At 44.9% G+C, this 27,018-nt stretch overlaps 1 protein-coding gene across 7 annotated transcripts in view; it reads left to right on the top strand.

Moving 5' to 3' along the window:
- Positions 1 to 27,018, top strand: part of EXOC6B (exocyst complex component 6B) — a 606,916-nt gene that overhangs the window by 240,818 nt on the left and 339,080 nt on the right. For all 7 annotated transcript variants that reach the window (XR_006354775.1, XM_043983601.1, XM_043983599.1 and 4 more), the window contains exon 8: positions 14,842 to 14,910. Coding sequence is in view for 6 of the 7 variants with exons in the window: in XM_043983601.1 (XP_043839536.1) it covers positions 14,842 to 14,910 (69 nt within the window). In the remaining variant the exon portion in view is untranslated. The remainder of the gene's footprint in view (positions 1 to 14,841; positions 14,911 to 27,018) is intronic.

Here is a 27,018-nt window from a genome sequence, read left to right as displayed (position 1 = left end):
CTTTTTAAACAACTTTTGCTTCTTCTCCCGGGTTAAAGGGGAAAAAAAAAAGAAGGAATAGTTGTAGTTGATAAAATCCCACATTAACCATTTAAAACAGACACAAGTCTTTAAATGCTCCAAGTCTACTTAATATCTCTTTATATGCACATCTTTCCTAAATCTTATTCAGATAGGATAAATCACTGATTTTTCACGTTTGCATTAACTTCTGCTCTTTAAATATTGGCATAGTTTGAGAGACCTGGCTAGTGATTAGAGAATGTGAATATATCCTAAATTTTAGGTACTAGAATTTGGTGGGATTTATCTTAATCTGAACCATACCTTGTATTCCTGACGGTTCCGCATCCATCCATTGTTTCTGTTTCTACTAGGAATCCTCTTGGTTTTCCTATAAATCTTATCTGATGAGACCCTAAAGACCAATTGCCTGAATACCAGTGTCTTGATCCATTTTTAATATTGATTCATTTTCTTCCCTGGTTCTCCTCGCATTTCCTCTTTTGCCTCAGAACGGCTGGTGTGTGTAGTTGTGCAGATGGATGTTAGAGAAGAGGAAGTCTCACCCATTGTGAGGCATACTTCTTGAGGAGAAGGATAATATCCATTGTGCTTCAGGTTAGGCATTTCTGTGGCTGTTGGTGTTCATGCTTCTTCCCCTTGGGAAAGACTGTCATACTGTATTAGGACACATTTCATGTTCATACTTTTACCTTGATGGTGACCAAGGAATGTTTTCTAGAAGAGCTCATCACTTGGGTGGTGAGAAATTTTTTGCAGGGTTTAATTCTACTGAAGTAGCCATGGCTGCAACAGCAGTGGGAGCAGTTGCCAGGCTGCATCCCCCCAGGGGCCGCTTCCATGGGTGTTGGCCATGGACGTTGGGCTGCAAGCATGGCAGTTCTCAGGGCTCTTGGATTCAGAGTCTGGGACCGTCTCCACTGAGGTCTGAGGGGGGATGGTTGTTGAGCTGGTGAGGGTGGCTCAACTTGCTTGGCACATGTTGCCTCCTGTCTCTCCCTCAGGGTCTTGCTGCTTCAGCCTTGGCACTTCTCATGCCTGTATATGGGAGGAGGTAGGTGTGGGTGGCTGAGCCTTTGTGCACAGGAGCGTCTTCTCCACATGGTGGGTGTGAGGGCCAGGCAGGAAGCAGCAGGATGGATGGTCTCTGGGTGCTGCCCCTCCCAGTGGTCCTGGGCCTGTTGCCTTGTGGTGACATGGGACTCAGTCCCTGCTGTGCACTGCAGTTTACAACCCTACGAATGGTGACTTTAGAGGTTAGAAATACAGCCCACGTGTCCTTGGGCAGATCCTTGGATTGCATTCTCCATATGCCCAGTATTGGGAGATAGATTATCAAAGGTTCAAGGAAGGGAGACCAGTGAGGAATTGTCGCAGTAGTTCAGGTGGAAGATTGGGAGGGCCTGAACCAGGATGGTCATTTTATGAGTAGAGAGAAAGGAATGTATGTGAGAGTTGTGCAAACAGACGAGCAGAGGTTTGGCACGTGAGGGAATATGTGGGGTAAATGCCAGTGAGCAATTGAGGATGACACTATGGTTGAAATGCGGGTGACTAGGACACTGGATTCTTCTGGAGTTAATAGGGAAGTCCTGAAGAGGACTAGGCTTAAGGGAGAAGTTAATAAGTTCTGCTTTGGAAATGCTGAATTTAAGGTGCCTGTGGTACATCGAGTTTAAAATGTCTATTAGGGAATTTGGGATGGAGATTTCGAGCCCCAGAGAAACATTAGGGCTGCAAAGATTTTGGAATCGTTAGAATTCAATCCATAGGAGGTGTGATGAGATGACCCAATGAAATAGTCTAGAGGGAGAAATGAAAGGGAGATAGGACAGCACCTTGGGACACTGGATGTGACATAAAGATCTAGCAAAGAAGGTCAAGAATGGGTGTGAAGAGGGGGCAGCTAGATGGCGCAGTGGATCGAGCACCGGCCCTGGATTCAGGAGTATCTGAGTTCAAATCTGGCCTCAGACACTTAATACTAGCTGTGTGACCCTGGGCAAGTCACTTAACCCCAATTGCCTCATTAAAAAAAAAAAAAAAAAGAATGGGTTTGAAGAGACCAGAGGAGAACAAAGTGCCAAGTTATGAAAACCCAGAGGGGAGAAAGTCTTCAGTAGGAAATAATGGTCACCAGTGTCCCATGATGCAGAGAGGTCGGGAAGAAGGAGCAAGGGGAAAAGGCTATTATGTATTTATTGGAAACTCTGGAGATGGCAGTTTCAGTTGTATAATGAAGTCAGAAACTAGATCTGAGGGGTTTAGAATCAAGTCAGAGGAGAAGTAGAGATCCCCAGTGTAGACAGCTTTCTCAAGTTTAGCTGAGAAGGGAAAGTGATATAGGATGATAACTACCAGAGATGGCTGTGTCCTCTGAAAGTTTTTTGTTTTTTTTTTAAGGATGGACAAGACTGGGGTATGTTAATAGAATATCAAGAGGAAAATAGAGGGGGATATTTAAATTTATAAACAGAAGAGGGGGTTATAGTGGGGTTAGGGGTACAAGGGATTTGAGAGTTGGGGGTAGTGTAGAATTAAATTGGCTCATGATAGAATTAAGGTTGGGAAGGGAGAAGAGAATTCCCAGAGGTGAGATTTGGAAGAGTTGGAGGTCATGAAGAGGGAGGAGCAATGAAATGATAGGAGATAAAGATGAAATAAAGTGATTTCTGGGTTCTTGGTCAGGGAAGGAGTGGAGGGTGATGGCAAGATGGATGGTGTGACCATCCCTGTATTTAGCTGAAGAAGAGTGGACAAGGAGGTCAGAGGTGTTTAGACTGAAGAAATGGGAGTATAAGATGTTTAAGGGAATATCAACATATATGTTAAAATTCTCTAATATCAATTATTCAATAAATATTAAACACCAGGGATACAGGAAGAGGAAAAAGACCCTGCCCTCAAATAACTTACAATCGAATGGGACAGATAATGTGCAAACAAACATGTATGAAGCAAGCTCTGTGCAGGATAACTAGGAGGTAATGAACAGAGGGAAGGCACTGGAATGGAGAGGGGTTGGGGAAGGCTACTTGGAGGAGGAGGGGGTCTTAGGTGGGAGTTAAAGGAAGCCAGGGAGGTCAGTAGGAGGCATTCTAAACCTAGTGGACAGCCAGAGAAAATGCCTGGAGCCAAGAGATAGAGTGTCTTGTTAATGAGTGTCACTGGGCTGAAGACCATGTGTCTGGGAGTCAGGTGTGAGAAGACTGGAAAGGGAGCAGGGGCAGGTTGTGAAGGGCTGTGAATGTCACAGAGAAGACTTTCTATTGACTACGGGAGGGATAGGGATAGGGAGCCACTGGAGCTTACTGAGTAGAGGAGGACATGATTTGACCTGCCCTGTAGAGACTGAATGGGGGATGGGCTGGAGGGGGGAGAAACTAGAGGCAGACAGACCTCCCCCCAAGGCTTTTGCTCTAATCCAGTGAGAGCAGCAGAAGTTGGAATGGAAAGAAAGACTGTGAGCCAATCACTGCACTCACGGAAAAGGAGAAAGAATAACCCAGGAATGGTCAGGAGTATCTGCCAGGATCTGGATTGGTTGACCTATTTGAACGGAGTCAGCCTCAGAGCTGGAGGAGTTCATGGTGGGTGGCAGAAGAGCCAGCATCTGACTCTGGCAGTGGGAAGCAGGGAGATTTTTCTTGCCTTCTCCTGGGGCCAGTGCACTGGGATTGAGCAAGGATGGCCTAGGAAGTCACATGTGGAGGGGACTTCCAGCGTGAGAAGTCCAAGCGTGGACTGAACTTTCCAAGGGAAGAGTTTTCTGTAGTGTGCTTGATAGAGTGAGTGTGGAGAGACAGGATTGTAGCGTGGAGGAATTTAAGGCCAGCAAGAAAATGTGAAGGAGGTGGGGGCCGCTAGGTGGCGCAGTGGATAAAGCACTGGCCCTGGATTCAGGAGGACCTGAGTTCAAATCCGACCTCAGACACTTGACACTTCCTAGCTGTGTGACCCTGGGCAAGTCACTTAACTCTCCTTGCCCCGCAAAAAACAAAAACAAACAAACAAACAAAACATGGAGGACATTGACAGGCTATGGTTGAGGTGGATGGAGATGAGAGATCAGGCAGCAGGGCCTGGGGAGGTAGTCCAGGATTCCTGGGATGGGGAGAATACCAGGGGCTGGGATTTAACCAACCCTGAGGCAATGAGTCTAAGCACAAAGTCCGGAGGGGGGGGGGGGATGTTTTCCTGCAGGTCCCCCCCCTCCCCCTTATGATTCTATGGCTTTACTCCTTTGGTACATGTCTGTCAAACTTCGATTCATCCATTTCTCTTTCATCTTGTCCCTGTGCCCCTTTGTGTATAATGCTTGGAGGGTTGTGCTATGACCTGGGGCACAGACTCTTTAGAGAATTCAGGCCCTCTGCAGTTCCTCCCTGAAGGCAAATGGATTTAAATTGGCTGCTGTACTCTTGCTATTTTGATGGAGCTGGCAGTTGCTGTCCTTGGTGATGAAATCAGCACTTAAACAGATGGGTATTTCATTTGAATTCTTAAGGAAAAGCAACTAGATAAAAGGACCCAAAGTTTGAGTTTCACTGTCTGAATTAAGTTATTGACAAACATTCTTGGTCTTTTCTGGAATCTCCTTGAACCCCTAAGGAAGAGCAGCTAGCCTCTAGTATCTTAACATCTTGAGTTCCTGACCACTTCGCAGAGGAAATGCTTAACTATTTTAATCATATTTCTCTATCTCAGAAAAAAAAGAAAAAGTCCTTAGAGAGGAAATGGCAATGTCCTACCACAAAGGTTCTCTTATCAGTTATGGTGTTGTGGCTGATAATGAATTGTCAAGATGGATATGTGTCAAATGCAAAGCCTGTGTTATTTAGGTTGGGAAGGAAAAATTAGATGAAGCTGATAAAGGTGGAGTTATGGCTTTTGTTAGGAGACAGAAGCCATTAGAGACTACCATTGTTTGTTTAAGAATGTCTACTTGGGCCCCTCCCTGTGCCCCAGCCAAACCTAAATCTGCTGGAATCATTGTTTGAAAGTTTGGGGAATAAACAGCTAAGACTGAATTGAAGACAGTGTCCTGAAGCAGACAGTAAAATGGAGCCATTAAGACGAGCCCTTTGATTTGTGTCCCAGGAAAGTTCTTAAAGCTTGCAACTTCAGTTAGGTTGAATATGGTTCATTGGGTTGTTCTGGGTCTTGGCAGATCTTCGCCCTCCCCTTCTTTTCACATTTAGCTTTTTGAAAGCCCATTTCCTGCCCTCCTAAACATGTGGCATTCCTTCACGTATTGTGTGTGTTGCTCTCTGCCTTTCGGTCGGAGTAAGCAATTCTTTCTCATTAGTAGAGGCAGAGGGAGCGCACCTCTGGTCCAAAGCATGTCTTACATACCTTGTCCACATAGTGCCCCTCAGAAGAGAGCCACATCCATTATTCCCTCCTCCCCCTTCCTCCGTAAGGGGGTCCAGATGGTAAATGACTTCCAGAAAGACACCTAGACAGTTGGTGACTGGAAGGTAATGAAGGATTGACTCTCAACATGCCTCTGCTCCTCAGGGCTTCTCTCCTTGCCCAGATCTCTGCAGCCCTGTTTGCCGAGCAGGAAGGTGTGTTCTCTCAAGAGCCCTGCTGAGTGCTGGGCATACAGAAAGAAGACAAGAGACAGCTCCTGTCCTCAAGAAGCTCACAGTTAATGGGATCCATTCAATCCAATTTAGTGTACATTTATTAAATACCCATGTGTGAGGCTTTAGTCCAATTCTGGAAATGCAGAGACAACAAAAAACACAAACAACCCCCTTTTAGAGATTGAGAAGGAACAGAACTAGCATCATGCTAACTGAAAAATCATTTTAGTTGTACAGGGCTGGCTGTGGTTAGACATCATGTAGAGAAGTCAGGTTGGTTTTTTAAACTACCTTGAAAATGGGCTGGAGCAAAAGTGGCTTTGCTCTTCTATTAGTCATTCCCTTTAGTCTATTCCAAAGCAGAATATGGAAGACTTAGCCCATTGCTTTATGCTTCTGGAGTTTCTGTCTGCTTCCTGGGTGTGTGTGTGTGTGTGTGTGTGAGAGAGAGAGAGAGAGAGACAGACAGACAGACAGACAGAGAGATAGAGAGGGGGGGGGGAGAAAGAGAGAGAGAGAGACTTGAGTTTGGATCCTCACAAAGTCCAAGGGAAACTTGGTGTCTTATCAGTCAAGTTCAGCTTGGGAATGGGCTAAAGAATCACCCTAGTAGCCTTTTTCCTTTTGAAGGAAGCTTATTTACAAATTATGTGTAACAAGGGAGGGAAACTAGAGATCTCATGCTGGGAGTGTCACTGAGATTTGGGTGGGATGAGACCTCCAACTAGAATATTTCTATGGAGTGGTATACTTTATTCAAACAGGATACTTAATAGGATACTTGTTCACATAGGATACTTAAAGCACCATGGTGGAATTGAAGGGTGGTAGAATTTTATTTTCAGAAAGTATGATCCTATGAGGAAGTCCAGAAACTGAGGGATGCAGCAAATGGAGCATTGTTGTCACCGGGGTACTTTTCAGTCCCTGTAGACAGAAAAATTGATTAAATGTGTTCATGAAATTGTTCATAAACACTACCTAAAAGCATTGTGGAGTTGTGATGGTTAACCTCTGTTATCCAGACACCTTCTGGTGTACTCTCCCTCTGCCAAAAATAGGAAAGCTTATAATATCTGGCTTTGGAGATAATACTGTCCTTCAAAAGGTAGAGGAACCAATGAAGGAAATTCTCTTCAGTATCTGAATCTCAGCATTGACGATGAAATGATTGTTGGGACTCTGGAAGGAGGTGCCTTTCTGCTGTTCAAAGTTTGTGAAAGAGAAGGTTGTTGTTTTTGTCCTTTGTTTTCCAAGAGGACCAATGACTTCAGGAAGATATTATGACTTGGAGATGAATTGGATTTAAGTGAGCTGAGCTGTGCAAAGTTAGCAGCCTCACTCTCTCTTCTAGAGGCCTTGGAGTCTGGGGGCAAGACATAAGTCAAGAGGACTTGCTATTGCCCAGCTATAGAAAAGGAGAGGAATAACAAAGATAGTCTTGACATGCATCCTAGATTTTGGAAGAAGTCGGGTCAGGACAGGTGGAATTCTGGGCACTGAAATTTTATAGGGAAAGTCAACCCAGAATGGCTGAGCACTCAAAAAATGACACTTTCAAGAGACCAAGAGAAATAATCCCAATAAGATGGCAAAGGGATTCTTGATTGGAACTGAATTGTTTAAGGAGACCAATGTGTATATACAGAGAACTCCCCAAGTGTAGATTTTTAGACAGTTGGGTGGCGCAGTGGATAATGTGCCGGGCCTGGAGTCAAGGAGTACCTGAGCTCAAGTCTGGCCTCAGACACTTAGCTGTGTGACCCTGGGCAAGTCATTTTACCCTGTTTGCCTCAGTTTCCTCATCAGTAAAATGGGCTGGAGAAGGAATGGCAAACTACTCCAGTATCTTTGCCAGGAAAACCCCAAATAGGACCACAAAGAGTGGGATTGGCCTAAATGACTGAATGGTAACAGAAAATTGCAACAAGATTGGGTTGTGGAGGGTGGATACAAAAGCATGGCACAACTCTGAAAATTAATTTTGAGAAGTGCTAAATCTCAAAACGAGTAGCAGCTGGCAAGGAAGGCCAAGGATAACAAAGTATAGTGAAATGAGTAAAACAGTATAGTGAAACAAAGTATAGTGAAAAAATAAGGATCAAAAAGGTATGGGGGGGGGGGGCTAGGTGGCGCAGTGGATAAAGTACCGGCCCGGAATCAGGAGTACCTGAGTTCAAATCCGGCCTCAGACACTTAACACTTACTAGCTGCGTGACCCTGGGCAAGTCACTTAACCCCAATTGCCTCACTAAAAAAAAAAAAAAAAAAGGTATGGGGGCAGTTAGGTGGCACAGTGGATAAAGCACCGGCCCTGGATTCAGGAGGACCTGAATTCAAATCTGGCCTCAGACACTTGACACTTAGTAGCTGTGTGACCCTGGACAAGTCACTTAACCCTCATTGCCCTGCCCCCCACCTCCCCAAAAAAGGTATAGAACCTTAGCCCAGAGTAGATGATGTGATAACAGAAAAAGAGAGAAGATAAGAAGATGATAAAGCCATTAAACTCATCCTGCCTCTGTTTTCTCTCTCAGACTAGTGTGCTTTGTTTTGGAAATGGCAAATCTGTAGCTAAGATAAGTAAGGAGCTAAAGTCTTTGAGTTGAGGGCAGTAGCTCCAATGAACTCCATCCTAGGGCTCTCTGTGAACCCGTGGGTGTGACTCCTGGGCCCTGACCGTGCTCTCTGGAGAGGGCAACAGCACTGAGGAAGGGCAGATGCCCTGATTTTCAGAAAAAGGAAATACCACCAGATGAAGGAGGCACGGTGAGATCATCTGTCTCTTGAAAAACATTTAGAGAGGTTTCAGTGGTTCTTGAAAGGCCACACCTTAACAGCCCGGAAAGCTAATGAAGACCCCTGCGGTCCTTTCCAGCTCAGAGAGTCCTTGTGTCTGAAGGGAACCCTCAGAACAGGTAGGGTGAGCTTGCCTCATAAAAGCACCATCACCAACACATTGGCCAAATCTGAGCTTGTGCATGAAACCATCGTTCGTGTCAGCTCAGAGAGAGGTGCAGTGGAGACTTTGTATGGTCTGATGCTCTGCCCACCTTGAGCAGGCCTGATCTCAGGGTTCCTGTTGTGTGTCAGCGACTTTGCTGGGAAAAGGAAGAGCAATGTCCTCTGAGTCTTTCCTTTGCCTTTGAAGAAGGGAAATGTTCATATGTTTTCATCTTTGTGGCTATCTTATGGAAACAGTGTTTAAAATTGTGATCTGGAGGCTTATTTGTCCTTTGGGGACAGGAATGAAAACATTCCTTTCCGTTTTCAGTTTTAAAATTGACGGATGATCATTTCATTCCAGTGTTTTTCCTATGTTCCTTTTTCTTAATTTTGTCTAATTTCACTGGTCATCACCCATCTCCCTATAGGATTTGTTTTTCACTATAATTTTGCAGTGGCCTCTATTTTCTTTTAAAAGTAGTTTTGTTTGTAACAATATATTGGGACCATGGGATTAGGCCTGTGCTATCAAATTCACATTTGGGCAGAAACTTCATTTTGAGTGCTTATAGGCTGCATGTCACTGAGGGGCTTGAACATATAGCATAGAGATTAAATAGGATTTCTGACCTCAGGGAGCTTAAAGTCTATTAGAGAAAGCGGGACAGATAAACAAGTAATTCATGTAAAAATGTAATGATAGATTGTGTCTGTATGTGTACACACATGCATAGGCATGCACATATGTATAGATATATATGTTGATATATTTCTACCTGTGTGTACATATGTATACATTTGAATCTCTATTTGTATTTAAAGGAGTACCCTAAGGGGAGAGATAGGGAAAGGCTTGTGATATTTTGTTGGAAACTGAATGGAATTGATTAGGAAGAAATAAATAAGCTTCTTAGAGAAGGTGGGTGTTGGGAAGGGACAGGTGTGGTTTGGTTTATGTTCCCCTGAATCAGTGCAGGCCAGCCTGGACAAGCCTTGCGCTTCTGTTCTGATGAACCATAGAAATCAGCCAAATACTGATGTGACGTCTTCATAATCACATCATGGCACCTTCTGTGTACAGAGCATTGTTTTAGCTCAGACAAGACGCAGATTCTACCTTCAGAGTCGGGCAGTCTATGTAGTCCCACGTGGGATAAGATACAAAATTGTTAAACTTCGGCACAGTAATAATATGCACAACATTCCGTGAGAAGTGCCAGGCTGTGCTAGGTGAACTCTTAGGAGGAAAACTGCTGCCAACCAGAGGGCATCAAAGAAGTCTTCTTGGACAAGGGAGCATTTGAAGTTCACTTCCAAAGATGATGAGGGTTAGGGTTCTGGACTTAGGGGGTGAGGCATGTGTGGAGAGCAGAGAAGAACTAGGAAACAATCCTGGAACAATAGAACAACCCCACATTGAGAGGGAGGGCACCTAAATGATCAGCAGGGGAGTGTGAACTCAGGAAACATTGGAAACCACAGAGCATTCTCCAACAGACTGCTCACATGGGCAGACCCTACATCAGTCAGTCAGTCAACAAGCATTCTTTGCATATGAGCCACTGGGCCAAAGATGCAACAGAAAGGCAAAAACCCACCTCTTCCCTCCACCAGCTCACCCTCTGGCGGAGGACACAACACACAGATCACTCACTACTGAGCCAATAGAGTGTAAACAAAAGTGGGAGGGGGGTTGGGAGGGGGAAGGTGGAAGGGGAGAGGACCACCAAGAAAGACCTTCTGCAGAAGACAGGGTTTGAGCTAAGTCTTGAGGGGAGAGATGGGAAGTCATTTCAGGCTTGGATTTGGAAGTGTCACGGGTGAGGATCGGTCAGAAAGTGGGTGTCAGGGGATCGTAGAGTGTATGGAGAGGGACAGGAAGTGTAATAAGACTGGTAAGGTAAAAAGGGGCAGAGGCTGGCCCATACTGGCATTTGATCCTGGAGCGAACAGGGGCGCCTGGAATGTGCCGAGCAGTGAGAGACACAGTCAGACTGGGCCTTGGCAGCCAGCCGGCTGGAAGATGGTTTGGAGTGGGAAGAGACACAGGCGAAGACCAAGCAGAGGGTTCTTGAGGTGGTGACCAGGGTCATGGCTGTGTGAGTGTAGAGAAGGGCCTGCACATGAGATGTTAGGAATGCAGAGACTAGAGGTGGCAGTGGAGTGGATAAGTCAGAGAAGCCAGCTCCCTTCATGAGCAACTCCCTCAGCCTCCTCCCAAAACAGAGGAGTTTACAATGATATGAACAACAGAGGGAGGAGAACTGAACCCAGGGTCCCTGGTGAGATCACTAAGCCAGCTAATAGAAGGAGAGAGAAAGGAGGCCAGAGGGTCCAGGCCAGACCCTGGGGGGCAGCCCCAGCGAGTAGATGTGACCTCGATGGAGTTCCTGCCAAGGACAGTGAGCAGGAGCAGTCACAGGTCAGAGGAGAAGCAGGAAAGAGAGAGGAGTGTCACAGAAACTGAAAGAGAAGAGGGTTAGCGCCGGCCTCAGAGGCTGCCGAGAGGCCGAGAAGGATGAACACAGAGAACAAGGCCTTTGCTTTTCTGAGTTTTCTGCCTTTCCAGTTGTCTTTGACCACACTCCCCCCATACGTTCTCTCTGGTCCAGGCTCACTGGCCGTTCTCTCTGGCTGTCCCCTGTGCCCAGAAAAGTGGCCCTCCTCATCTCCGGTTACTGACCCCCTTGGCTTCCTTTAAGTCCCAGTTTAATCCCAAACCCTCTTCATTCTAGTGCCTTCCCTCTGAATGATTTCCTGTTAATCCCGTATGTAGCATGCTTTGTATATATTTGCGTGTTATCTCCTTCATTAATGGTAAGCTTCCTGAGGGCAAAGGTTGACTTTTGCCTTTTTTCAAAAATTAGTATCCCCCTTTACTTGGCACAGTGCTAGGCATATAGTAGGTGCCTAATAAATGTTTATTGATTGATTGAGTTTTGGCTGTTTTTAACTTTGGAGAGAGTAGTTTCTGTTGCATGATGGGGTTGTAAGCTGAGGTTTTAGACACCAGTAAGAGAAGAGGAAGTAGAGGTATCAAGTACAGATATCTTCAGGCAAAGAAGGGGAAGAGAAATAAAGGATGAGAACTAGTGGGGAGAGGTGGATCAAGGGAGAATGTTTTTCAAGGTGGAGGAGACATGGACATGTTTGTAGGGAACCATGGCACTTAGTGGGAGAGTGAGCTCGACAGAGAGGGCAATCCCCTCAAGAAGTCTGCATGGAATGGGAAGGGGGGTGTGTGTCCAGGTGTGCTCAGACAAGGGGAGGGGCCATTTCTTCTTATAAGAGGGGAACAAAGAGGGGATAGTGGGTCAGAACATCTGAAGTTTGTCAGTCAGTCAAGAGTTATTAAGTACCTACTATGTGCCAGGTACGGTGCCACAAAAAAGGTGGACAGCAGCCCCTGCTCTCAAGAAACTTACAATCTAATAGATGTTGTGAAATGATGACAGGGGAAGACAGGGAAGGTCTTGGCAAATGGCCTCAATTTGGGGGGAGACTTATGAGGCAAGGTCATCAACTGAGAAAGTAGCTGGATGGCTGGGCAACGAGATGGCACAGTGGACAAAGCATTGGCCCTGGATTCAGGAGGACTTGAGTTCAAATCCGGCCTCGGACACTTGACACTTTTGACCCTGGGCAAGTCACTTTTTAACCCTCATTGCTCTGCCCCCCCCCCCAAAAGTAGCTGGATGGGGTGTCATGGGAGGCTTGAGAAGAGATGAAAAGATTTAAATGAGAGGTATCATATAGGATGCCCTAAAGGACTTAAGAATTGGTTGCATGTCCTAGAATAGAGAAAAGCAAGAGTTATCAATAGCAAACATTGTGTCAGTTGTGCTTGAGGTACTTGCACTGTGCACTGGGGACCCAGATACAGAAGCAGAAAGACAGGCCCTGCCTTTAAGAAGCTTATGATCAGTACTCAGTGCAAGAGCCTGGTGGAGAAGTCAGAGACATCCTGATTGTACTACAGGCAGGTGAGAAATGAAGAGACGTCCTGAGCTGAGCACCTCTTTACAGGGAGGCTTCAAGGGTCACGTTTCTGCTCTGCAGTCACAGGGGCAGAGGGGGAATCCCAGACTGATGGGATCTTACCACATGGTGACGTTTTCCTGGTGGTGAGCTTCTGGAGGTGTGATGGAGAAGTCAGGTGGGATTTGGAGGGAACAATGACAAAGCTTTTAACAGGAGGGAACAGTTATGATAGAGAAGGAAATAGTGAAAGTGGGAGAAGATTAAAATAAATGAATGAATGAATGAAAATTTTAAAAAGAAAAGAAAGTAGGAGATTTATGGGACATTGTATGGGCCTGTGAGACTGACCGAGATGGAAATGTCCTGTTGTTGGTTGGCGATTTGGGCCTGGATGTCAAAAGAACAGTCAGGCCTTGGAAATACCAATTTGGAAGACATGCTAGTTAGATGAAATGCTAGCTAAGGCCATGGGAGCAGATGAGGCTGGTTAGAGCTGATAGAGCAGCGAAGCCCAAGGCATTGCTTTGAGAAGCACTGGTTCCGTGGAGCTGGAAATGGTGTCAAGAACCATTCAATACCTTCTATTTATATTGTGGTTTTAACTGCAGGAGGCAGCGTGGTCCAAGAGAGAGTGGAATGTGGGGTTCATGGGACCTCAATTCGAATTCTGGTTCTGTAACTTATTATTTGGGTGACCTTGGGCATGTCTCTTTAATGACCTCAGTTTCTTTATATGTAAAATCAGGGGGTGAGATTAAATTTATTTCTAAGGTCTGTTTCAGCTCTAGGTCTATGATCCCATGAATCTTCCTTTTTTTTTTTCTTTCCCCCAGAGCACTTTTACATTGATTATTTCATTTCAGCTTCATTATCCCTTAAGTTTGGCAAGCCAAGTATCCATATAATCCATTTTACAGATGATGGAACTGAGGCTGTGGGGCCAAAGTATTGTGTTTTGTCCATGGTCATGCAAATTCATGACCAACCTGGAAACATCTTCTCCATGCTTCTGGTCTGTAGTTATGCTTTTATATGTCTGAGTTAGATGTTTGGGCTTTGCTGCCAAGTTGTTTCTTTTTAGAAACCTAATTTATAATTGTTTTCTGAGTCTAGACTCTCTTCGTGACAGTCTGCTGAGAAAGAAAGTCATTCTGACCTGTCCCACCTGCAAAGATCAGCACTTCAAAGGCAAAGTCATCATTTGTCTTTCTCAAGTGTGCTATCGCACTCCAGTTGAACAACTGTGACTTTACCTTCAGAGATGATTGTGTTGTACATCACCAGTTTTCTGATCATCACAGCAGTGGTGTTGCCTCAGCCCTCATTTAGTGGGCCTTTACATGGCTGCCCCATGTCACTCTTGTGTCAGGGGCCCCAGCCTGTGGCCTGGAAGGCCGTCATTTCTCCCTCACTCTTGCCACATGAGTGGCCGTCATTTTCTGGTCACACATCTCTTTGATGGCACACTTGACAACTCTTGTGAAATCTTTGTTTGGTAATGGGTTGCTGCCAAATTCTACCCAGTGGACACCTCTCTGGTGTGTTTCAAGCTGACCTTCAGCTTTAATTTCTGGAGACTCTGATATTCTATGTCTTGAAACCACAGAGCATCGCTGAAAAAAAATATTAATATAATGGCTTTAGTTACTCAGAAAAGTTTGGGATCACGAAGAACATTTTATACATTCTTTAAGGCAATCCAGCCTGCTCTCTGTCATCTCTGCCCTTCTGTCGATCATCTATGAGTAGCATGAGTCCAAAATGTGTGTCCTGGTGGACCGTGTCTCTGGGTTATCCATCTGACTGCTTACACATCCAAGATTAGTTTGAACCTTGACATAATCAGCACAATAGTCTGCACACAGGGAGATGTGGAGGCTCTGGTGACTTCACATTAGAAAACAGAGAACAGAATATGCCTCTGTCTTTAGGAAGCTTATCACCTCGCTGGGAAGAAAAAGCACATATGGGAATGGCAAAGTGTGTGATGAATGGCAGAGATAAAGTTTGATTGGGGATAACAGGTAAAAGAAATCTCTTGTTCCTCAGTCGATGTATGTAGGGAAACCTTCCATTTGGATGAATTGGGTTCTGGACACAGTCCATGATGGTCAGACAGTCATAATCAGCAAACATTTACTGAATATTTATTTTGTGTAGAACGCTATGCTATATGCTGGAGATGCATAGTTTCAATGGAAATGATGGCTAGTAAAATGGTAGCTGTTGATGTGATGAGTCTTGCCAGCCATGGTTTTGTCAGCGGGCTTGCTAATCTTCCTCTCGCTTTTATTTACAGGTGCCCGGGGCCCAGGAATTGGTGGACTTCTCTCCTGTTTATCGATGTTTGCATATCTATTCTGTACTGGTGAGTCCTCCTCAGGCTCCTTCCTTCCCTGCCTCCCCCCACCCCTGTTCTGTGCACATGGAAAGAAGGAAGCCTCCTCACATCCAGTAGTTTTTCTAAAGTTTGAAGATGTCGTAACAGAGAGAGGAATGAGAGACGGCACCAGCCGTCATGGCGGCTGTGGCATGAATCCTACCCACACACAGGGCACTGGAAGCCAGCGAGTCTTGGGATCTCTGTGTATCAGACCCCATGGCCTCTCTCCTCTGCCCCCTTCTGTGTCGTCATCTTCTTTGTTCTGATCCCCTCTCTCCTCTTGCCTTCTTTCTCTTTGTCATGGCACATATTGTAGTCGAAATCATCAACCGACTCATGTCCATCATGTGCAGTTTGGTAGCTGATCCCAGGGTTAGCTCCTCTTTTCTCAGAAAGGCAGGTCCAGAAAACACGACATTCATTTTCTCTCCTGTGTGCAGAGCACTGGGCCAGGCCCTGGCAATTTAGCTATGAGACGTGGTCCCAGTTTTCAAGGTTCTTTCTAGCTAGTGGCAGGGAGAAAGAACCTTGTCATTAGAATGGAATAAGTGCCCTTGAAAAGCAGTGCATCACAGCTGGGCTTGACCATTGGCCCGTTGTTGGGATTTTTGAGAGATTAATTGATTTTTCCCAAATGAGACTGATTATAGATAAACAAAAGATGGTAAAAAAGCAACCCCCTCGAAAAAACAAACCTCAAACTTAAGGGGCAATCATATTTTAAACAGTGATTGCAAATGATTGTTCATGCATGGTACCCTTCTGTTATTTACTGATCGATAAAAGAAATAAAGACCTGTATCCATTAACTTGAACAAGAGAGCAGTGACATTGGCCATTGTATTTAACATGAAATGTGCTGCTGTTGCTACTGTCTCTTTCCGGTAACATTATTTAATGCATTGTCTGCACTCTGGGTCTACTTTTTTGACTTTAGTATCCCTCCCCAGAGATCTCCTTGGAATTCTGCTATTCTTGATATTTGTTCTTTCTTAGGATATAGTAATATTCTCTTACATTCTTATATCATAGTTTATTATAGATATGCCTTCCCCCCACATACCCACCCACCCTTTTAGATATTTCAATAGCACTGCTTAGTGTAAAACTCTTTCCAGTTACTCAGGAGGCATCTGTGTTGGTTGTTGTTGTGGAAGTGGTGGTGATACTGGTGATATGGCGGTGATGACAGTACGGTGCTGGTGCTGGTGGTGGTATGGGCCAAGCCTTCAAAAACAAAGAATAGCATTTCACTGGTATACCAAAGAAGCTTAGAGTGTAGTGAGGGTCGGGAAAGCCACCGGCATGAATGGTGTGTGAAGAATGGTAGAGATACAGTGCTCTCAGGGTTCAAATGGGAAAGAGCTCTCAGATGATCAAGGGTGGATTTCTTGGGATTGAGAGGGTGCAGGGGGTGGGAGAGGACAGTGTGTGGCCTGGATTTGATCTAGCTGGGCCTTGAAGAATGGGTAGAATTTCAGTTACTCAACAGGCCAGAGATCCTTGGCCCCTACTCTCTTTGCATTCTTTAGTTAAAACAGAGATATGCTACCTAAAATCATCTCCCTTGTTCACAGTTATTTTCCTTTCAGTCATTAAAGATAATAGTTATCTCACATATTACTTGACCCTTCTTATTATTCTTCATATGTTAGCCTTTTTATGAGTTTAGAAATGAGGTGACTAAACTAATTTAGAGACCTTAAGTACATTCTCAACAGAAATAATTTATCTTCCCTTTCTGAAAAGATTTTAAAAAACTGCACTCTAAGAGCTTTAATTTGATATTCATATACCATCTTTATTGTGATAATCAGATTGTCTAGATCTGAGCCAAGTTAAGTCAGAAACTATTTATTAAGTGTCCCCTATGTGCCAGGCCTCTGCTAATTACTAGGGATACAGAGAAATGCCAAAGCCCATCTTTATTCTCAAGAAGCTCACAGTCCAGTGGGGGAGACAGTGCCCCAGCTACCTACCATGCTCAAACGAGGTAGAGACGACATAAACGAAATCATCTCAGAGGGAAGGCACTAAAATTAAGGAGGAGGAGAAAGGGCTTCCTTCAGAAGGCGAAGCTTTTGCTGAGACAGGAAGGAATCTGGGAATTCCTCAAAATATTCCAGTGCCATGAAATTTCAGGCCGTATGTTGAGGAAACAGAATTGTGTGTAACTCTACCCTACATGCTCTGTGTGCTTGACAATGGTGACAGTTTTTCATAAGGGTTACTGTTTGATTGTTTGTTTTTTCTTGATGAAGATTAGTACCACATCTGACTCGTCCTCTTGTCTGATGGCATACTTCCACTTTTGTACCTTCATCAGTGCAGCGGAGTAAAAAGCATTGGACTGGGGGGGGGCAGCTAGGTGGCGCAGTGGATAGAGCACTGGTCCTGGAGTCAGGAGGACCTGAGTTCAAATCCGGCCTCAGACACTTAACACTTACTAGCTGTGTGACCCTGGGCAAGTCACTTAACCCCAATTGCCTCACTTTAAAAAAAAAAAAAAAAGCATTGGACTGGGAGTTAGATGGGAGACCTTGATGCTGCTGTGCTGTTACTCAGCAGCTTGGGGATCCTTTGTCATGTGCTCTTGGCCTCTTGGGAGCAGGGTCCTGTATGATTCCCTGCCCTGTGACAAGAAAGCCTGTTCTAGTTTCGTCCTAGTCTTCTCTAAGCCTCACCAGCTAGTGACCTAGCAGTTGCCTTCCAATGCTTTTCTTCAAGTCAGAGAACTCATTAAAGAATAGAACCGTTGAGCACAGCTTGGCTAAAAGAAGATAAAAGTATGCCAGATCCCAAGTGTGCCCATTGGGAAAGTTAGGACTGGCATCAGTACTTTCAGTATCAGCAGTTTTAGGTAGAAAGGTGCACACACAGGCACGAGCGTGTCCATTCATTCCCCTGGTAGGCCTTAGTTGCTTCTGGAAAAACATGATGTTAGGGTGACATGACTTCATGGTGGTCATTAGTTCCAGGGGAACCAGTTTATAAAAGGGCCGTTGTCAAATGACATTGAGGCATATCATGACTTGGTGGTGCCATTAGGTTATAATGGGTTGACTAAGGATATTATTGTGAGGTGACATGTTTTTGGGTTTTCCTTCTGCAAAATATATGCTCATTTGACCTTCTCCTAGGGGCACCAGTGGATCATTTTAATCTTTGTATGTGCTTCCTTACCAATTCAAGAAAGAAGTGCTCATGTCTTAATGGTTTACTCAAAGCTTACCACTGTTGGGAGCCTGTGGCCTTGGATGGAGTGTCCGTTCTGGGCCTTCCTTGTGATTATATGCATACTGTGGGAATCTGGAATGGAAGCAAGGCTGACTGCCATTTTGTGAACAGGACGCCTGCCCCAGTTACTGTCTGAAGCGTGAGACTTTTAGAACTGAAGTGGCCTCCAGGATCCCCTAGTCCTGGCCTCATTTGAGATGAGGAAACCAAGGAGGAGAAAGGGGGGATGATTTACGTAAGGCCAGAAAGCTGGTTAGGCTGAGAGTCTCAGTGTCTGATTCTAGTAATCCTCATTGTGGGACGCACCCATCTATGAACATTCAGTCATCCAGCACTTATTAAGTGCCTACTGTTTACCCGTTGCCGCACCATGCTCTGGTGATAGGGTGACTAAACAAAAACAGTCCCTGCCCTCAAGCAGCATGTATTCTCGTGAGGGGACACGGCCTAAGTGTATAAGGTTCAGTCCCTAGTGCAGATCATTCATAGCTTGAGGAGGTGGTGGGGCTTCTCCCAGAGCAGGCCTCTACCTAGGCCAGCCTCCTAACCAGGCCTTCTGGAAAGTCACCATTCTGGACCCTTTTAAGAGGGGCCTGCATGACAGCAGCTTCCACTTTATTGTGAAAGGCGACCTGAGGAAGGGCCTATCAGTATCACATCAATTTGCCCCAGGTAGATTGTTGCCTCTTTCCCACTGACATGATTGACAATGATAATTCTGACAATTGAAGTGAGCTAGTCATAGCCTTGATGGGAATCTGCTCACCTGGTGCTCCATCTGGCTGGAGGCTCCCCTTCAATATTCAACTATTTCTCCGTGACCATTGCTGTCACAACACTTGGTATTATGATTTTAAACATTTCTTGGAATTTTCAGTTGTAAGTGAAGACGTTCTTCCCAAAGATTTGTCTTTTTCCACATTTGCTGCTGAGTTCATGAATAGGAAGACTGGATTCGTTGATCTTTCTCTTTCTCAGGCTGTTTTATATATGTATTGACTGTTTAGTCACCTTTATAATTTCATAACATAAATCATTTTTTTAAAATAAATTTTTAGGCAGATGTTAACTGCCTAAAGAAAGAGAAAGGTCAGCATAGGCAGACCATTCTTGAGAAAGTTACGAATGAGTGCAAATGGCGTTATGACAGAACTTGAGTTCAGAATGCGACGAACTTAGGATAGGCATTGCTGTGAATCCTTGAATAATATAATTTCATTTGTTCTGCATCTGTTAATAATTATATGGCTCCGACGCTAATGCCATGGTATATTATTGGCATTATGAAAAATAACTTAGACAGACTGTGTTACATTCGGAGCAGGCTTTATTTTGCTTTAAATAGCAGTATTACTGTGTTGGAAGCAGAAATCACAACTCTAATGCTTTTGCAATGGAGGGTGAGTGGTGGGGGCCCTGGCATCAGGGAGGTCTTGCTTTCTGCCACATTTCTACCTTTGCCTTGTAGAGCAAGTCCCTTAATCACTCCCCTATCTTGATTACACATTGGAGAAGAGAGTTGTTGTTCATGTGGAGATTGGGATGTGACCAGGAAGGGCCAAAACTCTCCATGAAGCAGGAAGGAGTCCTTGATGGGTCATTAATAAAATAGCCTTGTGGAGTGAGAGAGACTTCTGCCCTGGGCATCACAGCACTGGCCTGGCAGGGTGGCTTCAGACCCCGTCTCTGCCTCCACAGGCCCTCAGGGTGAATATCCAGTGTCTGGATCGGTCTTATTTTTGTTTTTTGTTGCTGTGTTGACCTCGGGCCACAGCCTCCGTTTTTGTCCTGCCTCATCCCTGCCGCAGCCATGGGGAGAGCCAAAAAGCAAGGGTCCCGCATTCTCGTCCTCCCCTCTGTGAACATAACTCCGTTCTTCCTCTGGTTGTACCGTGTCTGTGTAGCCGTCTGTTTCTCCCTGTATGCAGTGGAACTGAAGTCACTTTGTGCACCATCTCATGGAACTGTCGTCCCGTGGTGGGACATTTAGAAGGGACTTGGGGAAGTGTGGAGTAGGAAGCTTGGCCCTGGAAGGTACCAGAAGCATGGTAGCCTTCTTTTGACCCATAAAAGAAACCGGTCTTTGGGTCTCAGGGAATTCTGCACAATGTCAGGGTCGTGGCATAGAGGAGGGGAAACAGCTCTGTTGGTGTCAGACGGAAGGATCATAACATAAGTAACAAAATGTCCTAATATTTTGTCATTTACAATAGTGTTTATCTGAACTTTTGGCCCGGAGGATAACAAGGCGACTTTGAATAAACATGGCAATATTTATTATTTTTAGTGAAACCGACCTTCCAGTCACCTCCCTTTTATGGCTGCTGCTTATAAATTCCCAAAGGATTATTTGAAAAATCCTACTCATATCAGCCAACCTTATCAGTGGGGCAAGAGTTCACGTATTGTAACAGGAGGTCGGGCTGCGGTCATGGTCTTGTCGATGGGGCCAAGCACCTGTCAATTCTTCCTTTGGCAGCTCAAGTGAAGAACAATATCAAGCGAGCAGTGAGACTTTTCCAGGAAGTGCTGAACTTTGGCAGGAAGGGCCTAGGAGGGGAAAGAAAGTGGACAAGGGTCACCTTGCGGTTAATTGAGACTCGGTCCTTGGAGTGGCGATGCTGTCGTGAGAGAGCGAGCAGTCCGGGATGGATGTGCCTCATGCGGTTCTTTTACACACACTCTCAGTTCTGTCATCTTCACATGCACCTTCGAGGGAAAGGGGAAGATCAGAGAGTGGGAAAGAACATGTTTCCAGCCAAAAGAACATTCAAAATAGTCATTTAGAAGAAAATTGGGGAAATATTTTTAATGGTTCTGTCTCTCATAAGCTAACAAGATAAGAAGAATGATTGTCAGGGGCCTGGTATAGTGCAGCCTACTGCATTTGAGATGTCTTGTCAACGTGCCTCTTCCTCCCTTGGCTTTTGGTGGTAGAGGGGTCCAGCAGGCAGGCTGGTCTCCACTGAGTCATCTCAAGCAGACAAGGGGCTCTTTACAAATACATTGTAAATTGTCATGCCCCTGGGTTGCTCAGGTGGTGCAGTGCCACTTAACTGCAGGGACTGAAAAGACAGGAGGACTTTCCCGCTTTTGCTCTGATTTTCATGTTAATATCATAAAACTGTATAGGTTTGGGCAGTTATCTGGGTAGGGGCGTTGAAATAGATGATTGGGACTTGATCTGTGAGGGGCCTATTATAATATTCTCCTGTATTTGAGGTCCTGGGTGCAGCCAGAAATTGGAGGGGGGGGGAGAGGGAAAGGGAGGGAGGGAGGGAGGGAGAGAGATCAGCTCTGTGTCCTCTACCATTAATACTATCTAGGAGGGAGGAATGGGAGAGCTGCACAATATTGGCCCTAGGGCTAATGGGAATGGGGGAGAGTTCATAGCCAGTGTTATAACCATGAACTGATAGGGGAAATTTCCTTGGCATTTCTCTCCCCTTCCCTATTTTAGGTCTTTCAGTGTGACTTGACTTGGCCAGTTGGGAAAATACGATGGCCGTGGTTATGATAGCTATTGAAGAAGAGCAAGGCAAAGGCTTTGGGCTGAGAAGGAAAGGGAGTGTGTTCAGAGGCCCAGTTCTGGGTGACATTTCCCTGTAATGGGAAGTGATCAGGGACTTCCTGGGAGCTCATGGGGTGGTTGGGCGGTGAGGGGCTGTTGTCATTTGAAGAAGAGTCCTTTTGGTTGCTATCTGTTCTGTTGGTCAGCCTTCATGTGTATGTCATTTGGAGGGAGGACTGAAGGTAAAATTCCTAAAATATCATCTCGAATTGGATAGAGCTTTTTGACTCTGGCAGCCCCATGTGCTTCCCCAGCATTCTTCCCCTATGGCCAGGTTGTGAGAAGACAGAATTCTTTAATGTATTGAGGGAGACTCCAGGACCAGAAGGGGCCCAGCTTCCTGTGGGGTGTGCCACGAGTCAGGCCTGCTCCAGCCCCAGAGCTCCCAGGCCCGGTTTCTGACCAGGAGGTCTGGTTACAGCTCAGTAACAGAGAGTTCTGTATACAAGGAATGCATTCTTGTTTCTGGGCAAGCTTGATAAAGAGCATGGTCTCAGGATGGGAAAGTCTTCATGCTAGAACATGAATAAGGAAGGATCAACCACAAATCTTCATCTCTAACACTCTTTGGACAGCAGGGCTGGTAGAGGAGGGGAATTCTCTGCCTCCTCCATAGATTTTAGAAAAGGAAATTCTTATATTGTTGTCGTTCAGTCGTGTCCAGCTCTTTATGATCCCATTTGGGTTGTTTTGTTTTGTTTTGTTTTTCTTTGGGCAAAAACACTGCAGTGGTTTGACATTTCCTTCTGAGGCTGGATTTGAACTCAGGTCTTCTGACTCCAGGGTCGACATTCTATCCACCTGCCTCCCCAAACTGGGCTGGTTTGTAAGTGCTCTTGAAAAAAACTTAACAGTGAGAAAGCCCTAATGTGGGAATCTTTTTTTTTTTTTTTTTTGGTGGGGTAATGAAGGTTAAAAGTGACTTGCCCAGGGTCACACAGCTAGTAAGTGTCAAGTGTCTGAGGCCGGATCTGAACTCAGGTCCTCCTGAATCCAGGGCCAGTGCTTTATCCACTCTGCCATCTAGCTTCCCCTAATGTGTGAATCTTAAGAAAGATTAGTAGAGGCAGGAAAAGCCATGCATCAGCCTGCCACTGTTCTTCTGTCCTGTGACATTCTTATCATCTCATTCCAGTCCCCAGGGGCCTGGCAGGTAGCATCCGTAACCTCATCAAGTCTAGTCTCGGGGCTGGGAGCTTTCCCGGGAAGGGCCTTGAGCAGTTGGTTTCATGCATATATCCCAATACCCATCACCTCCTCTTTAAAATGAGGAGGGCAGGGTGTTGGGTTTTCTTTCAAGGCTCATCTGATATTTAGGGGGAAGAGGTTAAGGAAAACTGTTGGCTTGTATTCTTTTACATAACTACAAAAAAGCTTCTTTAAAGAGTCTCTGCATTGGCTTAGAGGTGGTAGGCGTCTGTGTAGCACATGTGTGTGCATAGATGTGTGTGTGTGTGTGTGTGTGTGTGTGTGTGTGTGTGTGTGTGTGTTCATGAGCCGGAGGTGAGAAGTGCTTGTTGAATAAGAAACTCTGAACATTCCAACATCCTGGGTATCTTCCTTCTTCTGGAACATTTCCAGGTGACATGTGGTTGGAAGGAAGAATCCACATCTTAATTTTCCATCCAAGGTGACTTGACAGTCCTCTGTCTGAAGTCCAGGGAAGCCAGAAGCATTGCTGTATGATATAGATCTTCCTGCACTCGGTTCTGGTGGGAAGCTTCTTTCCAGGGGTGGGGGACCCGCTGGGAGAGGTGAAGATTTGAGAAGATATTTAGAACTGAAAAGGACTTCATTTATTTTAACCGCTTCACTTTACAGACAAGAAAACTAAGGCTGGTTTTCTTGTAGAAGGCCACAAAGGTATCAGATAGTGGAGCAGGATTTGAATTCGGGCCCTCTGATTCAATTCAAGTGCATTTTCAGTCCCTTGCAAATCATTTAGGACTGGAAATCATAGAGTGGTTTTGACTCGTTACTACCCTCTCTTCCACAATCTAGGTTTTTAGAAAAACCCTGCCATTTTTGCCATTGTGACTGCTCTTGAATGCACCTTTTTATTTCCATGCTTAGGCCTAATTATTCCTTACCCTGTTAACCTCTTCCCTGAATTTTGCATCTCTCCTCTCCATCTCATTTACCTGATCCCCTTCCAGGCAGTTCTCCTTATTGCATTATAGCAAATGTTTGTGATGATGGTGGTAATAGTGATCAAGATGGTGCCGCAGATAGCGATGATGGCAATGAAGGTGTTGGTGGTGCTGATGACCTGTTTCTTGAACTTTCTTGGTAAGCTAGCCATGATTCTTTATTAAGCTATGTGCTTCCTGACAGAATGAATTTGGTGGGAAGAGCACTAGTTTGGGATCAGAACACCTGAGTAAATCTTGGCTCTTCTACTTGTGTGTTGCTTATGATATTTGACAAGTCATTTTACTTCTCTGGGCATATTTCTTTAATGACCTGGTTTGATGAATTGATCTCTAAGACTCCTTCAAACTCTTAAGAAAAATCCTGTGGTGCTAATTTAGTCAGGTGGGATTCCTATTTGTGAATATATGGGATAGTACTATATTAATTCATAGACACCCTCAGCTTTCCCTTGGGCTAGGCACTTTTTTTTTATCATTAAAGTATTTTATTATTTTCTAGTTACATGTAAAGATAGTTTTCAAATTTGTTTTTGTAAGATTTCTAGTTCCAAATTTTTCTCCTTCCCTTTCCTCTCCCCTTCCCAAGACAGCAAGCAATCTGATATAGGTTATATATGTAAAATCACATTAAACATATTTCTGCATTAGTCATGTTGCGAAAGAACAATCAGAACAAAAGGGAAAAAAGCAAAAACAAAAGTAGAAATTGTCTGGTTCAATCTGCATCTAAATGTCACAGTTCTTTTTTTCTGGATTTGAAGAACATTTTCCTCCATGAGTCCTTTGGAATTCTCTTGGATCATTGTATTGCCGAGAAGAGTTAAGTGTATCACAGTTGATTGTCACACAATGTTGTTGATACTGTGTCCAATATTCTCCTGGTTCTGCACGTCTCACTCAGCATCAGTTCATATAAGTCCTTCCAGATTTCTCCGAAATCCACGTGCTCATGGTTTTTTACAGCACAGTAGTATTCCATTACACTCATATAGCCATTCCCCAATGCATGGGCAGCCCCTTGATTTCCAATTCTTGGGTGGCACTTTTCTTGTGCCTTGGAGATAGCCTTGGGCAGTAGGTACTAGTCTTGGTGCAGGGTCAGGGGGTGGGGGTGGGGGTGGGGATTGGCCGACTGACTAGGGCTGGGGGGTGGGAATCAGCCGATGACTATTTTTTAGCACCTCATTCAGGGATATTTGCTCATCAATGTTTCTTTTGTAGTCAGGGAAGGGAGTCGTGGTTTTTGCCTGGTGGCTTACTATATAATAATCGTAATTCAGCATCTCTGAAGAGATGCTGTTGATTAAGTCTGTCAGTACTGTTAGTACTCTGGCAGTTGGTTATCACTTAATAAAAAGTGGCACAGAATAACCCCCGAGTCCTGCTCTAGGCCGTTGGAATCGAAATACCCCCTTTGGCTGACTTCCCAATTTGGGTGGTTACATGCTACATTAGAGGCCAAACGTCTGGTAAAGGACAGAAACCCTGAAGAAGCTAATTCCTCATCAATTGTGTTTATTTGAACCAGCACGGGAAATGTCTTTGGGACATAGGAAAAGAACAGCTAGCTAGTGATGGGAAGGCCTTCCCTGGAGCCGTAAAGTGGGAGAAGCAGGACCATTTTCTGGCTCTCAAGTTCTTTGGGCAGCAGCGCTTCTGGAGAAAGAGGCATTCGATGCTCTGACTGAGCTTATTTGTTTAAGAGCTGAAATTGACTCTTTTGTTCATATTTCAGGAGAGTGGGTTTAAGCAGTATTCCCATCAGACTCTTTTTGTTTTGTTTTTATTTTTCTTTCAAATGGAATTTATTTTTCCCCTCAAAATACCTGTTTATCTGCTTCCTTCAGTAACATAAGCGTAAGCTGCAGTGTCGAGAGCCAACTTGTGTTTGTTAGGACAGAGTTGGAAGCATTGTGGTTTGTTTCCACAGTGACCTTGGGAACTTTTGAGCTACAAAAAAAAAAAATGTTTTAAATCTCTTCCCTAGAGATTTTTTCTAATGTGGAAAATTTTGCACTCAAATCTTCGGTAAGTCCTTGTTCATCTTTGACACTCTGCAGATTGTTCCCTCTCTCCAGCCAGCCCTATCTCACCGTCTCCTGGCCTACTAGACCCACCGGTGCCTGCTGGGTTGAGAGAGGCACAAGCACCATGCAGATCCTAGGGAGAGGCTGAAGTTACAAAACTGTGCAACATATTGATAAGGCCACAGGGAAAGCCATCAGAGTAAGCTGATGTCAGTGCCCTGGGATCCCTCCCCTGCAGGAGGTGTTGATGGGGCCTGGCTTACGGCCCTGTCTGTAGGAGTTAGAGATCTAAGACTGCAGAATTCTGATATTGCTCCTTTAAGCTGGTGGCCTTAGTGCCCATGGGATAGCCTTGATCCAAGAAGAGTCACAAGTCCCCAGGGTGCTCTTCTTGCCTGACTCCCACACCCTCACTTGGGAAGTAGACATCATGTTTCTCAATGAACTGTGATTACTCACCTCTCACAGCATTCCAGTTAAGCAACTCTGCCACCGTACTATAGATAATTGATCTCATTTGGTCAAAGTAAAAATGAACAAGGGGGCTTTGTTAGTTTGTTTTGGCAAAGAGGGTCTTCAGGACTTAAATGTCTTTAAGGGGCTTTGTCATCTAGCAAAGAGAGAAATCTTGGCTCTGGTCACATCTCTGTTTCCAACTTCTTGTGGGACCTTATGTTTACTGAGGAAACACTTAAACTCCCAGTGCTTTTTACTTTTATCTTTACATTCCATACTTGGTCATAACTGTAAAGCGTTCTTTATGGTGTGGCTGGAAAAGGTTATCAGTCAGGAGAAAAATGTGCCATGTGGAGACAGTGTAGCTTAGTGGTTAGAGGCAGGAAGATCCAGGTTCAAATCCTGCCTCTAACACATGATTGCTCTGTTATCATGGCCAGATCATTTACACTCAGAGCCTCAGTTTTCTCATCTGTTAGAACAGGTACAATACAGAGAGGAGGTAACATATGGGAAGCTCTTGGCAAGCCTGGATGCGTAACCCAAGGGAAGGCACTGAAGGCCTTTAGCCAGGGCAGCTGGGGGCAGGGGGAGCAGAGCATCCATGCATGTCAGACGGCCCAGGGAAATACTTAGATTTGGAAGGTGG

This window comes from Dromiciops gliroides, chromosome 2, assembly GCF_019393635.1.
Source record: "Dromiciops gliroides isolate mDroGli1 chromosome 2, mDroGli1.pri, whole genome shotgun sequence".
NCBI classification, from domain to species: Eukaryota; Metazoa; Chordata; class Mammalia; order Microbiotheria; family Microbiotheriidae; genus Dromiciops; species Dromiciops gliroides.
Note: the sequence above shows the minus strand (reverse complement) of the source record. Positions and strands in the feature narration are given on the sequence as shown.